Here is a 15,610-nt window from a genome sequence, read left to right on the forward strand (position 1 = left end):
TGATATTACTAGTTTATCTAGCGTGCCCTGCGTTGCATATAATCGATGTGGAGCGTATTCGCGAAAAAGGACTGTCGTTGCTCCAACGTGTCCCTAACCATAAACATCAATGCCTTTCTTAAAATCAATACACAAGTATATATATATTTTTTTTAAACCTGCATATTTAGTTAATATTGCCTGCTAACCTGACTCGTTGCGAACTCTGTGAAGACTATTTTTTCCTAACAAAGACAGCCAACTTCGCCAAACGGGGGATGATTTAACAAAAGCGCATTTGCGAAAAAAGCACAATCGTTGCATGACTGTACCTAACCATAAACATCAATATCTTTCTTAAAATCAATACACAGAAGTGTATATTTTTAAACCTGCATATTTTGCTAAAAGAAATCCAGGTTAGTAGGCGATATTAACCAGGTGAAATTGTGTCACTTCTCTTGCGTTCATTGCACTCAGAGTCAGGGTATAGGCAACAGTTTGGGCCGCCTAATTTGCCAGAATTTTACGTAATTATCACATAACATTTAAGGTTGTGCAATGTAACAGGAATATTTAGACTTATGGATGCCACCTGTTAGATAAAATACGGAACGGTTCCGTATTTCACTGAAAGAATAAACGTTTTGTTTTCGAGATTATAGTTTCCGGATTCGACCATATTAATGACCTAAGGCTCATATTTCTGTGTGTTATTATGTTATAATTAAGTCTATGATTTGATAGAGCAGTCTGACAGAGATGGTAGGCACCAGCAGGCTCGTAAGCATTCATTCAAACAGCACTTTAGTGCTTTTTGCCAGCAGCTCGTCACTGTGCTTCAAGCGTGAGCTGTTTATGACTTCAAGCCTATCAACCCCGAGATTAGGCTGGTGTAACCGATGTGAAATGGCTAGCTAGTTAGCGGGGTGCACGCTAATAGCTTTTCAAACGTCACTCGCTCTGAGACTTGGAGTAGTTGTTCCCCTTGCTCTGCAAGGGCAGCGGCTTTTGTGGAGTGATGGGTAACGCTGCTTCGAGGGTGGCTGTTGTCAATGTGTTCCTGGTTCGAGCCCAGGTAGGGGTGAGGAGAGGGAAGGAAGCTATACTGGTACACTGGCAATACTAAAGAGCCTATAAGAACATCCAATAGTCAAAGGTATATGAAATACAAATCGTATAGAGAGAAATTGTCCTATAATTCCTATAATAACTACAACATAAAACTTCTTAACTGGGAATATATTGAAGACTCCTGTTAAAAGGAACCACCAGCTTTCATATGTTCTCATGTTCTGAGCAAGGACATTAAACGTTAGCTTTCTTACATAGCACATATTGCATTTTTACTTTCTTCTCCAACACTTTGTTTTTGCATTATTTAAACCAAATTGAACATGTTTCATTTTATTTTAGACTAAATTGATTTTATTTATGTATTATATTAAGTTAAAATAAGTGTTAATTCAGTATTGTTGTAATTGTCATTATTACAAATATATATTTTTTAACTTTTCCGATTAGCTTTTTTTGGGTCCTCCAATAATCGGTATTGGCGTTGAAAAATCATAATCGGTCCACCTCTAGTTCATGTCTTATGATAAACTTGGGAAAAGTAATTACAGTTCAATACATTTCGTTTTTTAAATATTGTTGAATTCCATTTTAATGCCTGCATTTTGTGAGGGCCCTAATTATCATATTTGGACCAGAATGAGGCTCTCCACTACCTATTGTTTCTGAAATGATGAATCGCCATCTTCATCGAATGTTTTCATAATTTGTCTGCATGTAAGCGCCAAAAAGCCTCTGCCTACCAGTAGCCTATGAAACTTAGGGAGACAAGTGAACGACTCTCACACTGATGCGATTCGGTAGGCTACACTGACAGACGAGAGTCACTCACTTCAGCGTCACTGTCTGGCAAGACACGACATCCTAGGAAAGGAAACCTAGGAAACCCTTTGGTTTACTTGTCCCCATGTGATACCATGTACATATAACCACGTTGTGTGATTTATGAATGGCAAAGGTATATAGGAGGACTATAATTCAGTCAGTTCGACACCTATGATAAACTAGTAAACACTTGCTGTTCAGTTATTAATCAATGCACAGTAAATGGTCTACAACGTTCCACGACTCCGCGTGGCTGGCTATGTGGAAACACCCAAAATAAATGTGTGTCAGAAATTAAAATAGGCTAAGTCGTGGATTTCACAAGCATCACTCTCTCTACCTACTCAGTGTAAAGGAATTTAACTACAACCAGAGATCTGTATATAATGACAAGATGCTCCCTACCAATGGGGGGAGTCGTCCCAAACAAGGGAAGACAGGCGACAAGCTTAGGTCTAAAATAATCCCATAGAAACGCATTGGGCTTATTTTGGAAAGATTTTGGAGAGAGTGAAACCTCTCGCTTCGACTCTTCCTCTCTGCTGCGTTTCCTGTCATCGCTCGCTTTGTGACAGGCGCCTATCAATAGATCTGTAAAATAATCATATTGCTCATTCGAGCGGGACAGGGCTCGACGGACTAGCGAATTGACATTTTTAAAATGAAAAGTAACCTAGTTAATATGAAGTGGAAAATGTAGCAAGCTACAAATGAGTCTAACTGGCTGATTAGCCGACAGCATCAGCCGGCGCTAATGGAAAACACTGAGTATGGATTGATGCATCCTCTTGAGATCCCCTTTGTTTTAGCGTTCACATGAGTCTGAACACTGACAAAACGAACCCATTCACAATGTCAGTTAGATGGGATGGAAGCCATCTGTAATGAAATGACCACAAAAACAGATTGAAATGAAAAGAAAATGGAAACGAGAAGGCCCCAGAGAAACTCAGCACTCACCAGGTGAAGGAAATATCCATGTAAGGGTGCGTCCAGGAACGGAAGGAAGGAAGGACAGAGAAAAAGGGAGAGTGTACAGAAGACCAGTTAAGAGAACAGGTCGCTAAACCCCTGATCCTGTGGAAAGCTAATTCTCTCATTATGTGTTCAGAGGCGGAAAACGGTGTAAACCTTTAACAGTTGTTTCAAGAACGTCAGTGCAAATTTGTCAACAAAGCAGCTATTAAAAAGATTAATATCCCACTGGATAGTGAAGAGAATGTCTCATACTTCCCATATGGCTACACAAATGTTTACTGTGGGAAATGAAGGTTATTCCACCCTGTGCAACCACCTTCGAGAGTAATTATGTTCATTCAATGTTTCATAGTTAAAATACTGTTAACCTTACACTGTAAACCTAGAATGAACGTTTATAATCATTATTAGAGTAGGTCACACACCAGTCAGTGTTGTGTTTAGTGAGGACCGTTCCTTCCCCTTACCCATCCTTGCTGATGTCTCTGATGCGCACGCCATCTCCGTCCTTCCCCAGTCTGATCAGGTTCATCTTAGTCTCCAGGGTCATCAGGAAGGAGCCGCTGTACGAAATCTCCAAGTCAAACCACAGACCTGGGGGAGACAGACAGAGGTTGGTGTGTGTGTAGGGCGGGCAATGACAAGTCTGCGTGCATGTGTCCCCGTGTGTGTAATTGAAATTACACATCTCAATGTTTGTTTGGAAGAATACCAATGGAGTGGAGGAACACATATTAGATGATCACATTGACAAACCAAACTACTTGACCCAGCATTGAACAGTAACCTACCACCATTGACCGTAGCATGAAGACAAAAAGCAGCGCTTCAGGTAAAGTCATTGGAAACTACAAGTAAGTGATGAACTTTCCAGATCTGCAGGGCCTAAAAGTTGAGTAGATCTGGCTAAAGGTTCTCAGTCTGTGGCGAATGCTCCAGGACACTAGCCTTCAGTCTGCCATTGACTTCTCCCGCCCAGTCTTCCTCGCTCCCCTGCCTCTTCCCCTCCCCCTAGCATCTCAGACCCCCACGTTCATCCCGCTCTCAAATCTCCCTGCCCTCTCCCTCTTTCCCCCCATCCTTCTCCCACTGCCAGACAGTGGAAGAGAACCGAAGTGAGGGATACAAAAAGAGAGAGATCACAGGACCCTTTGAACAGAGGGGAAACAGTTGGACACCGTGCGATACCCCTCACAGGGCTCGTTTGATGTCAGCGGGGTGCTGCTCGCTGCATAAACATGCGTCTCTTCTGAAAGCCCCAGCTCTGTTAATCTGGGTTAGAGAAATACCCTATCAAGGCCCCGTCCCAAAGCCTCCCTCACATGGGGCAGACATGGGTTCTCCGAACAGGGGGACCATCACACACACTATTACACAGCAGCACGGGAATACAGACACACACGGTAACACACACACACGCACATCATGGAACTGTACTTTGGGAGAGAGCCACTTTACACCACTAGGGGGCACTCCTGGGTTGATAGATGATGCAGGCGTGTGTGTGCGTTAGTGAGAGACCATACACTCTCTCTTAGCAACACAGTAAGACTTCACACTAACACACCAGTTGTATCTCTCCCACAGCAGGAATGATGGGAATTCTAACCTGCTTAATCAGACAGTCGATCAATAGATAACACACAGACGCATACGGTGCATTCGGAAAGTATTCAGACCCCTTTACTTTTTCCACATTCTGTTAAGTTAAAGCCTTACTCTAAAATGTATTAAATTCATTTATTTCCTCATCAATCTACACTCAATAACCCGTGAAAACAGAAAAACCTTATGTAGATAAGAATTCATACCCTTTGCTATGAGAGATTGAGCTCAGGTGCATCCTGTTTCCATTAATCATGCTTGAGATATTTCTACAACTTGGAGTCCACCTGTGGTAATTTCAATTCAAATTCAAAAACCAAGCCATGAGGTCGAAGGAATTGTCCGTAGAGCTCCGACACAGGATTGTGTCGAGGCACAGATCAGGGGAAGGGTACCAAAAAATGTCTGCAGCATTGAAGGTCCCCAAGAACACAGTGGCCTCCATCGTTCTTAAATGGACGAAGATTTGAACCACCAATACTTCCTAGAGCTGGCCGACCGGCCAAACTGAGCAATCGGAGGAGAAGAACAGGGAGGTGAACAAGAACCTGATGGTCACTGACAGAGCTCCAGTGTTCCTCTGTGGAGATCGGAGAACCTTCCAGAAGGACAACCATCTCTGCAGCACTCCACCAATCAGGCCTTTATGGTAGAGTGGCCAGACGTAAGCCACAGTAAAAAGGCACATGACAGCCTGCTTGGAGTCTGCCAAAAGGCACCTATAAAGGGCCTCTCAGATCATGAGAAACAAGATTCTCTAGTCTGATAAAACCAAGATTGAACTCCTTGCCAAGCCTCAAGTCTGGAGGAAACCAGGCACCGCTCATCACCTGGCCAATACCATCCCTATAGTGAAGCATGGTGGTGGCAGATTCATGCTGTGGAGATGTTTTTCAGCGGCAGGGACTGGGAGACTACGAGGAAATGAGGAACTATGCATGAAAACCAACTAGTGACACCATTCACCTACAGGGTGAACACTCCCAGAGAGTTGGAGAAGCTGCGCTTCTTTCTCCACAACCGTCCTCGCCAAGCCTGAACGCTAGCTGTGCTAAGTGACCACAAGACAACGCAAAACGTACACAAACGCACCCCAGCCCTGTCCACTCAGACCACATCCCCATGGTGTGTGAGAGAGAAAGCCAGGGGACTTGTGGCCCTTGCCAAACCCTGTGTGGCCCTGGTGATAATAAGGCTGTGCCCGACAGCTTTAGGGGTTAAGGGAGGGCAGGGCTGATAGCGTGGGGGGAGGAGCACCAAATCGCTAGCTGCGAGAGATGTATTGAACGACCAACTCTGGCCTAATTGGGGTGAGCTGGAATGGTGACGAGACAGACGAGCAGAGCAGGACCAGACAGACAGACCGAGAGAAAGATGTGGGTCCTTAGGTCCACCGTCTATTCCACTGCCAGTGAGTTTTATTGATTGTGGTTGCCCAGCAGTTTCCAGTAAGGGCAGAAGGCAGAGACCTTGAGCTGCCTGGAGGACAGACTGGGCCTCTCTTAACAGTCCTGGATTATATAAACGTTTCTTTAGAATGTAAGCTAGAGGAATCTTTTCCTTAAGAAACATTATAGTTGCATACTCTTGTTCCAATGCAAATGATTGAAACGTTGGTGAACTCTAGCAAATATGTGTCTGTTAACCTGCACATTGCCAGTTCAGCTGTGTGTTAGGCTCAGTCTAGAACAGTGGTATTCAGTGGTCAGGGTTTCAGAAACATGTTTCAGAGATGAAAATGTAATGAATTGAAAGTTATTTGTTGAATGATGTTTTCCAGCTAGATTCGTCAGCAAATTCTACTGTTCGTGAGAGTTCAATATTGACCTAATCCCTACTTACTTGGGGGCCTATTTCGAAACGGTTGCAGCATATGATCATTACTAAGGAACATTAGGTTGCGAGATAGTGGGACTCTGTCACCTAGTTGGATCGAACCACTATGTCATTGACAACATCTTACACTGCAAAACATCAGGCAATAACACAGTATTTTCCCAGAAAGCTGATTACTTTTTAAACCCATAAAAACTCGCACAAAAACACAATTAACAACCCACAAAAAAATGGTTGTCTGTGGAAGCCTGGGTTGTGTTCATTCTTATTGGAAAAGAGTAAGTAGCCCCTCCCCATTTCACTCAATACTTTACTGTTTGGTGACTAATGAACATAACCCAGTCCCCCTGAGTGTAGTGGAAGTGCATTCCTCCAACTCTGATCCAACAGAATCTGTTCCCCTCAGCCTGTGGTGGAATCCATTTCCTCTCCCATCAAGTCTCATCAGAGCGTCGGGTAATAGAAATGACAAAACACTGGAGGCAGTGACTCACAGAGGAACAGCAGGTAGACACCGAGAGACAGAGACAGAGAGTGTTTGGCAAAAAGAGGAAGAAATGGTATGAGAGGAACAGAGTGAGGGAACAGAGAAACTGGTAGAATGAAAGAAAGATGGGTAGTGTAGAGAAGCGACAATCCAACTGCCAGACATAGAAACGCACATTCTTTCACTAGTGTTCAACTCTTCTTGTCTGTAACTCAGCCCCATGGGGGAAGCAGATTAAAGACTGGGCCCTAGCTAATTTATTTATTTCACCTATATTTAACCAGGAAGGGCTCTTGAGATTTAAAATATATTTTTCAAGAGCATCCTGGCCAAGATAGGCAGCACCAAGTCATTACAAAAATTACAGACAAACATGAAAAACTACAAGTAATCTAGTAAAAACCATAGAATTCACAAGAGTATAAAAAAAATCTAAAACAGCAAATTAAAAACATTGACAGGTCAGGGAATCGGTCTCAAAATCATTCATCAGTGATTTAAAAACACCAAATCGGGACAAGTTCTTCCAGTTTAAAAGTATTTTGTAAGGCGTTCCAAGACGATGGCGCAGAGTACATAAAAGCCCTTTTACCAAATTCCGTTGGGACATTTGGAACAGTTAGCAGGATAAAGTCCAGAGAATGAAGAGAGTACCCACCACATTTCTGAAAAATAAAAATGCCCAAAATTAAAAGGTAGTAAACCCAAAATGGCTTTGTAATTTTTTTAATTCATCCATTATTTTACCAGGTAAGTTGACTGAGAACACATTCTCATTTGCAGCAACGACCTGGGGAATAGTTACAGGGGAGAGGAGGGGGATGAAGGAGCCAATTGTAAACTGGGGATGATTAGTTGACCGTGATGGTTTGAGGGCCAGATTGGGAATTTAGCCAGGACACCGGGGTTAACACCCCTACTCTTACAATAAGTGCCATGGGATCTTTATTGACCTCAGAAAGTCAGGACACTCGTTTAACGTCCCATCCGAAAGATGGCACCCTACACAGGGCAGTGCCCTGGGGCATTGGGATATTTTTTTTAGACCAGAGGAAAGAGTGCCTCCTACTGACCCTCCAACACCACTTCCAGCAGCATCTGGTCTCCCATCCAGGAACTGACCAGGACCAACCCTGCTTAGCTTCAGAAGCAAGCCAGCAGTGGTATGCAGGGTGGTATGCTGCTGGCATAAATAAAAGTATACCAGTGATTGAGCGTACGAGTGACTAGAGAAGGCCAGCCAACCCTGGTATACAAAGTGCAGTGGTGCGTAAGGGTTTTGCAGTTTAAAATAAATCTCAAAGTGCCATGGTAAAGGGTGTCAATTGATCTCAAACACTGAGCGGAAGCATTCATATATAAAATATCCCCATAGTCTAGTAAAGGCAAAAATGTAGCTGATACTAGCCTCCTTCTGGCTTCAAAAGAAAAACAGGCCTTACTCCTAAAATAAAATTCCCCATTTCAGCTTCAAAAGTTATTGAATATGCAATTTAAAAGAGAGGGCGACATCAATTAAAATTCGAGGCCATAGGATGGAGGCCATAGGAGGGCCATGCCCCAATGGAGTGGGGCATTCAGTGGGCCAGTCATACCTGATCTACATGTCACATGAAACCATCTCTCCTAATATTCACACACTAATAAGATGCAAGAAAATCTACACTGTGGGGCATAACTTCATTAAGGGTGTATGTACCCAGAAATGACATGTGCTGTGTATGCACCCAATAATGATTACCTACTGTGCAAATACGGAAGGTAAGGTGCTTGACGGTTAGATGTTACGAGAGACTCTTCTGCTAGAAAGCAACCAACCGACAGTCACTCTACTAAAGTTGAGGCATATTCATATTATGAGCTGATTCATATTATGTACCGTCCAAACTTCTGCTCAACTGTACTCTACAAACTGCAGTGTTTGTACTGAGAAGCTGGTTGTGCAACTAACAGCCAAGCCTATGGCCCCTCTAGTGTACCTCAGCCTTTATTTACTCAGTCTAACAGATAACCATGTGACCCACTCAACAGCTCAGGACTTGATTACATTGTACTTAGCAAGGCATTTTCCCGCAAAACACATTCCATCACAGTAGCATAATATTCTAAACAAGAGCTTGATCAACATAGCACGGTACTCGTCGATAACGTTGTCAATGAGTGATATTGAGTGAGTAAACGCCTAACAGGATTGGGTAGACTCCTGTGGAACATAATGATCAAATTCTTCTTAATAGATATATTCATTGAGTTGAGGTATTGCCCCTACTGGGATTGGAAATGCTCCTCCTGTTGATGAACGTAAATGTTAAAATTCTTAAGTCTTACAATATAGAATGGAAGCATAAAGTCATCACTGACACGGACCAGTCTGGCGTCTCGTTCAATGAATAACCTACTGTGTCATTGTGGTCGCTTGGTCGTTGTTAGCACTGTTAGCTAGCATTACACGGTGTCTCTCAGTGGTGTTGCTGTCCCCTGGTCCAGGGGTTATGACAGAGCCGATGAACTCAACACAGAGCCCTAATATTACAATGTTATTAAATCAGAGAAAGGGGCTGGATAAGGGAGCGGTGGGGAGTCATCACAAAACACGTCCGTACTAGGACAGAGCAAAGAGAGAGAATGTACATGTGTTAAACAGTAGCGACGTGTGCGAATAAATCAGAGGATGTAAATCAACAGTGCGCCTGTCAGAACAGAAATGACAAGATTGTTATAATACTGTTATTGCATAAAATGGTTGTTTTATGCAACAGAATAGGGGATTTCTAGAACACTCCTCTGTGTGTGTGGGCTGAAAGCAGGCTTCTTTAACACTGACAGTGGGTTTACAATGGATTGGTGATTAGACAACATTCCATTTCATGATTAGCGTCTGTGTGTTTGTCTGTCGGTAACAGGGAGAACTAATCACCAGTTTCTTTAAAAAGAAAATATTTAGTATTCTAGGTTGCGTTAGTATTTTTGTACAAGCGAGCAGTAAATCTTGACGTCTGTTGCATGAGAGCAAAATGTGCCTTTGAATAAATTCTCTCATCTGTGATTTGTCCTGAACATCCAGGAGGATGGACGTTACTATAAAATGCTGTGGCATAGTCCTGCTGGTTGGGCTCTCAACGAATCAACAACGGGCGGGGGACGGGACGGGGGGGGGTGCTCGTTGACAAGCTCCATTACTACTGGAATGAAATAATAAAGTTGATGTGTTTTGAAGAAATGTAAAAGGTCTCTCCTTTTGATGGCAATAATTCCACGACACGACATACAAACAGCTGCCCGTATGTTTATAGAGAACCATGCTGGCCTGAATCTACAGTTCATGCCTTCTCGTAAAGGGCCTTCCTGAATGAAACAGTGATTCTAATAAACAGATTGCACAGCACGGCTCTAAATGACAGCCCTGCATCTGCCACAATGTCACCACGCAGCGGAGGGGATCAATTGCAACGCAGGGGCGGTGTGAAGTGGAATTCAAACCACATTGCACAGTGGGAGCCTGGCTGAGCGAGTGTGTTAGTGGCAGAGTATGTGTGTTTGAGTGTGTGTATAAACACAATGCATTGCAATTTTCTTCATTGGTCAGGATTTGGTTGATGGACAGTACAGTAGCACACATCCAGGGTTCTTACCTTGATGGTCCACTGAGGGTTTGGAGGCGCCAAGGATTCTGGGAGTGGCCACGCCCATGTCCAGCTCTGTCAGGGTCAGCTCGTTCATGAAGTAGGGGAGCTGGAGGAGAAAGAAACAGTCAAGCAGATCTCTTTACACACACACACAGTCTGCAGCTGCAGGGGTATAGTAAGTGCAAGTTAGAGGTTGATGGTAACAGGCCACTCAATCGCTCCTTCGACATCTCCCACATTCTACTAGTCATTCTCTTCTGCCACAAAGGCCCCTATCGACTCCCTCACGCCGGCTAGCTGAGACAAGACTAACAGCCAACATCACCACATGACATTGGGAATATGACCAGACGAAGGGCTATCGTGGAGCTAGTAACAACCCCAAAGATGAAACAATGGGGGTAATCAAAGGACCAGGATACAAAACAGGGATGAAGAGAGAGAGGAATGAGGGTCTCTCTCTGAGCCCAGTGTGGAGTATCTGAGTCCTGTGGCGGGGCTGCACAGCGGAAGTGGCTGACATTTAGAGTGTGTGTGTGGTGTGTGTCCCTGCAGAGTCGTAAGGTTCCACTGTGAGGCATTAAGTCCCCTGGTCAATTTTTATTTTGTTTTTTAATTATTAGTCATGCATGGCCCATTCTCGCTCTCTACTCTTCTTCCGAGCCAAATAAACCTTGCACTCTCCCTCTTCTTCATCCCTTCTGGAGCTCAGTGGTAACAAAATACAGTACAGATACAACAGTGTAAGAATGCTCTTAAGCACACAAGCCCTTTGTCACAACAGGGCCATAGGTGAGAGGCAAGAGGTCAAAGGCCACTCACCCGGATCTTGCTGAGTTTCATCTGGATCTTCTTCGAGACCACGTCAGCCCAGTAGGGCTCGCCCAGGAAGTCCCATGCCACCCGGCCAATCAAAGAGTTCACCCAGGCAACAGGCTCCTCCTCCCCCAGCACCAAGACAGGGCCAAAGCTGTTGCTACTCAGCAACTGGTAGGGAGGCGGGGACACAAGAGGAGAAAAAAAAGGAAGCATGATAAACTTTAACTTAGCACTGTAATTTGATTAATTTACTGAAATTATGTATAATAAAAACAAATGATTAATATAATAATAGAGTATAGTACAGTAAAGTATTTTCTTTTTTTTCAAGACACAAAAAGAGAAAGAAATAAGGGAGTGTTGATGGTGTACCTTCTTGCCCAACCCAGGACTACTCTGTGGACTCTGGACTACGGGACTAGTGGCAGCGATGGGGGTGGCAGTAGCAGTGGCAGTGCCAGTCTCAGGGGGTACCAGGGTGGCCATGTAGACACTGTAGTCCAGTAGGGACTTGGTCTTGGCTGTTATGCCTGCTGTTGAGTCCTTGGTCCTTGGCTGAGACGCTAGCACCTCGTCCAGACTGCTGCGGCTGCTGCTGCGGCTGTGGGAGTTCAAGGCTGACGGTGGGGGGGTCAAAGGTGAACAAGATATTAGAAAGAAGCAGCTAGATCAAAATATTTCATGTGCATTATGAAATACAAATGTAGTCTTGCACTTTCCTCAGGTGCATTCACATTGTCACACTATATATGTGTAAGCATGCTAGCGCCAGACATGATTGTTGAGTCAAGAGACTCAACAAGCAACAACTTCCTGTAAATAACTAGTATGGAAGAATGTGTGTGTGTAAGTTGGTCCGTGAGTGTGTGTGTGTGTGTCACCTAGATCAATCCACTGACCAGTCTTAATCCCCTGCAGACTGGTGGCTCTCTTCATCCCCGTCTTGGGGGGCTTGGAGGCCAGCAGAATCCTCCGGTGCCACTCCTCCTTCTCCCTCCCTGTCCGACCAAACAGGTACAGGGTCAGCTCTGGACCACTGGACCTTTTGGCCTCCTCCGTCCCCGCGGTGGCCTCTCCTGTGGTCGTGGTTCTCTCGTGTGTGGTTTCGCTGCGGTCGCCCTCTGCCTTGGACATGAAGTCGTCCTGCTTGGCCAGCTCGATGCAGATAGGGTACTTCTTGTTCCACACGCGCTTCCTGGCCAGATTCTGGGGCACCAGAAAGATCTAGAGAGGGAATACAAGAATTGATTGAGTTGGGTGTGTGTGTGGCCTAATGGGAACTTAAACTGAAATTGCCTCGAAGACCAAAGGCCAAGTACACACACCACATATACTATATGTAATATATAGCAGATGGTGACACATACACCCACAACCCGTCTTCACCCCCGCCCGTAGCTGATCGTGGGTCAATTTGCATTTTCCACTTTAAAATGGTTAAGGTTAGGATTGGGGTAGGGGAAGCTGATCCAAGATCTGTACCTAGGCGGAAATGCACCCACCTTGCTGTCAGTGAGGTCGTAGATCTTCTGGCTGATGTAGCTGACGTCGGGCTTGGATTCGTTATGCGTGGCCCGCCGGGCGATGTTGCGGTTGGGTTTGGACAGGCGCAGGATGGAGCCCTCCAGTCTCACATACACAGAGTGGGTCAGAGTGGCATGGTATGTCTCCGGGTCGTAGTTCACTATCTCGTTCATCCAGCCCTGCAGGGTGAGATGGAGAAATTAGTCGGTACCCATCCCCAGATCTGTGCATCGACACAATCTTGTCTCGGAGCTCTAAGGACAATTTTTTCGACCTCATGGCTTGGTTTTTGCTCTGACATGCACTGTCAATTGTGGTACCATATATAGACAGGTGTGTGCCTTTCCAAATCATGTCCAATCAATTGAATTTACCACAGGTGGACTCCAATCAAGTTGTAGAAACATCTCAAGGATGATCAATGGAAACAGGATGCAGCTGATCTCAATTTCAAGTCTCATAGCAAAGGGTCTGAATACTTATGTAAATATATATATATATTTTTTTATACATTTACAAAATGTATAAAAACCTGTTTTCACTTTGTCAATAGGGGGTATTGTGTGTAGACTGATGAGACAAATAAATAATTGCATCCATTTTAGAATAAGGCTGTGAAGCAACAAAATGAGAAAAAGGTCAAGGGGCCTGAAGACTTTCTGAATGCACTGTATGAACCTCCAGTACTGCTGAACCCTTCCGGAAAGACACTACAATGATTTTAGGCACCTGACAAAGCAAATGAATGTTAAATGCATGAACATCCGATTCCGTCTACATATAGAAACTAAATCACAATCATTGTGTCAGAATTGAGATCACAACTCCGGTGTGTGTGTGGAAATGGTCTGGAACAGATAAGATGGCTTTGGTAATGCTCTAAGTAGGCTGCTGAGAGATATGATGCATGTCTTGTCAATGGACCTGAGCCAAACATTTCACCGTCTCTTTGGCTTAGTAGATAGCCTTTCGGCTCCTTTCCTGGGTTTGTTCGCGTTGTCATTTCAATTTATGAACATGCAATAAGCATTCAAATGAAAAGCCAGTCCCTTTGTGAGCTAGGGCGCACCATGTGTGTAGTTAGACCAAAATGATGTAGTTTGGTGGGTCAAATAGTCATCATTTGTTTTTGAAAAATAGCTTCCAAACATATTTGGTGTGGAGGTCAATTATAAAACTTTATGGTAGAAAATGAACTGTGTTGATTTATCTAGATGTTTTCCCCTCATAAATCACTCCTGCTGGCTTAGACTGCACACTGTGTGTGTGTGTGTGTGTGTGTGTGTGTGTGTGTGTGTGTGTGTGTGTATGTTCTAATGTCACTGCTACCAACAGCTTCATTAAACTACTAGGCGTAATCAAATCTAAGGGGTGGAAATGAAGTCAGTCTAAATCCCTGGACATGCCCTATGCCACAGACGGGACCGGTAACTTCTAAAAAGCTTAACCTTCAAACAAAGGTGATACCTTCACAGACTCAAACACACAACTATCCACGACTTCACCTCAACCCTGATGGTCTGCACTGTTAGGTATAGTGCTCCTAGTTGCTCCTAGTGGCTATCATCGCTTTTACAACCAGTGCATATTGCTCACGTTATTTCATTCCACCATGTGAAATATTTCACCGCCGGTGTGGCCTTGAACCACTAACACAATCCTCATCCAACGGCAGTAGATTGAAGATAGTAAAATCGCGACAGCAGTCATCTAGTAACTCGCTGCCTCTTCTCCTCGTCAGCTGAGTCTGAAGTAGTGCTCTATATTGGGAATAGGGTGCCATTTAGGATGCAACCTTCCAGTCTCATCTCGTCCCTTCCTCTTCGCAGAGATCAAGACGGCCCCTAGAGCTTTGCCATCACAGACACACAAGTCTCCAGCAGGAAACTTGATATAGGCCTAGATGTGCTGGTTCTATTGCTCCTACAGCTAGACATGGAGGGAGGAGGGAGAGCGAGAGAGAGAGAGAGAGAATGACAGAAAAAAGAGAGGAGACAGAGAGGGAATGTGAGAGAATGAGAGAAAGAGAGCGAGACACAGAAAGAGAGAAGACACTGTTGTCACCAAATTCTCATATTATAGTCCTGAACAAAGCCTATCCCGTTTGTGTCCCAAACACCACCATACACTGTCCCTTTGACTGACAAGGCCAAGCCCAGGACAGTAAAGCCTGCCAGTTAATGTGCTTGTGTGCTGTCTGCCGGTGATGTTATCATCAGCTTTCCAATATGTGGGGGTCAAACAAGACAGTGAACCCTCTCCATTATATTATGCGACTGACCGTCTGGCCTTCACAGCCAGTACAGAGGTGACATCATTTGGAAGAGGGCCACGGGACGTGGGGTGACCACTCTACCACAGAGTCGATTACTGTCTGGCAAGCTATGGAGGGCATTAGCAGTGAAGAGAAGTAGGCTAACAGGCTTTGAGTATGATATATAGCCACAGTGGATATGGTCTGTCTGATCCATTTGAGTGCTAATGCTGCTGAATGAGCCAGCTGGCTGGCGCTAAAACAACTTCCCTCAGGTAATTTATTGTCTATTAGCACTAACAATGGAGGATGAGGTATATTTGCCTCTGAGCCTCACTCTTTTGTTCCCTCTGACATCAAAGTGGTGAGCGAGACGATCTCATTTGATGCTCAAATAGGCGTATTTCTTCTCTGAATGGCACTTTATGTGGTCGGTCACAACAGGCATCTGCATTTGTCTAGAGACTAGTCAGTAGTCTAGAGGAGGATAATAGAAAAGGCTGCGAGAGGATGCTAGCAGATACCCATAGACTTCCAGTCATTGCGCTAACGTTAGTTAGCATTGGTTTGCAAAACTACCTGGAACTTTTCATACTGCACACT

General features: G+C 44.4%; 1 protein-coding gene across 6 annotated transcripts in view; it reads right to left on the bottom strand.

The window, feature by feature from the left end:
* Window positions 1–15,610, bottom strand: part of LOC110493695 (testis-expressed protein 2) — a 57,893-nt gene that overhangs the window by 6,960 nt on the left and 35,323 nt on the right. For 4 of the 6 annotated variants that reach the window (XM_021568107.2, XM_021568105.2, XM_021568104.2 and 1 more), the window contains 6 exons: window positions 12,732–12,932; window positions 12,111–12,453; window positions 11,602–11,846; window positions 11,233–11,397; window positions 10,417–10,516; window positions 3,324–3,450 (listed from right to left, as the gene is read on the bottom strand). In XM_021568107.2, coding sequence (XP_021423782.2) covers window positions 3,324–3,450; window positions 10,417–10,516; window positions 11,233–11,397; window positions 11,602–11,846; window positions 12,111–12,453; window positions 12,732–12,932 — 1,181 coding nt within the window. The remainder of the gene's footprint in view (window positions 1–3,323; window positions 3,451–10,416; window positions 10,517–11,232; window positions 11,398–11,601; window positions 11,847–12,110; window positions 12,454–12,731; window positions 12,933–15,610) is intronic. The other 2 variants (XM_021568109.2, XM_021568108.2) reach the window with 1 other exon arrangement.

Source organism: Oncorhynchus mykiss, chromosome 17 (genome assembly GCF_013265735.2).
Source record: "Oncorhynchus mykiss isolate Arlee chromosome 17, USDA_OmykA_1.1, whole genome shotgun sequence".
NCBI classification, from domain to species: Eukaryota; Metazoa; Chordata; class Actinopteri; order Salmoniformes; family Salmonidae; genus Oncorhynchus; species Oncorhynchus mykiss.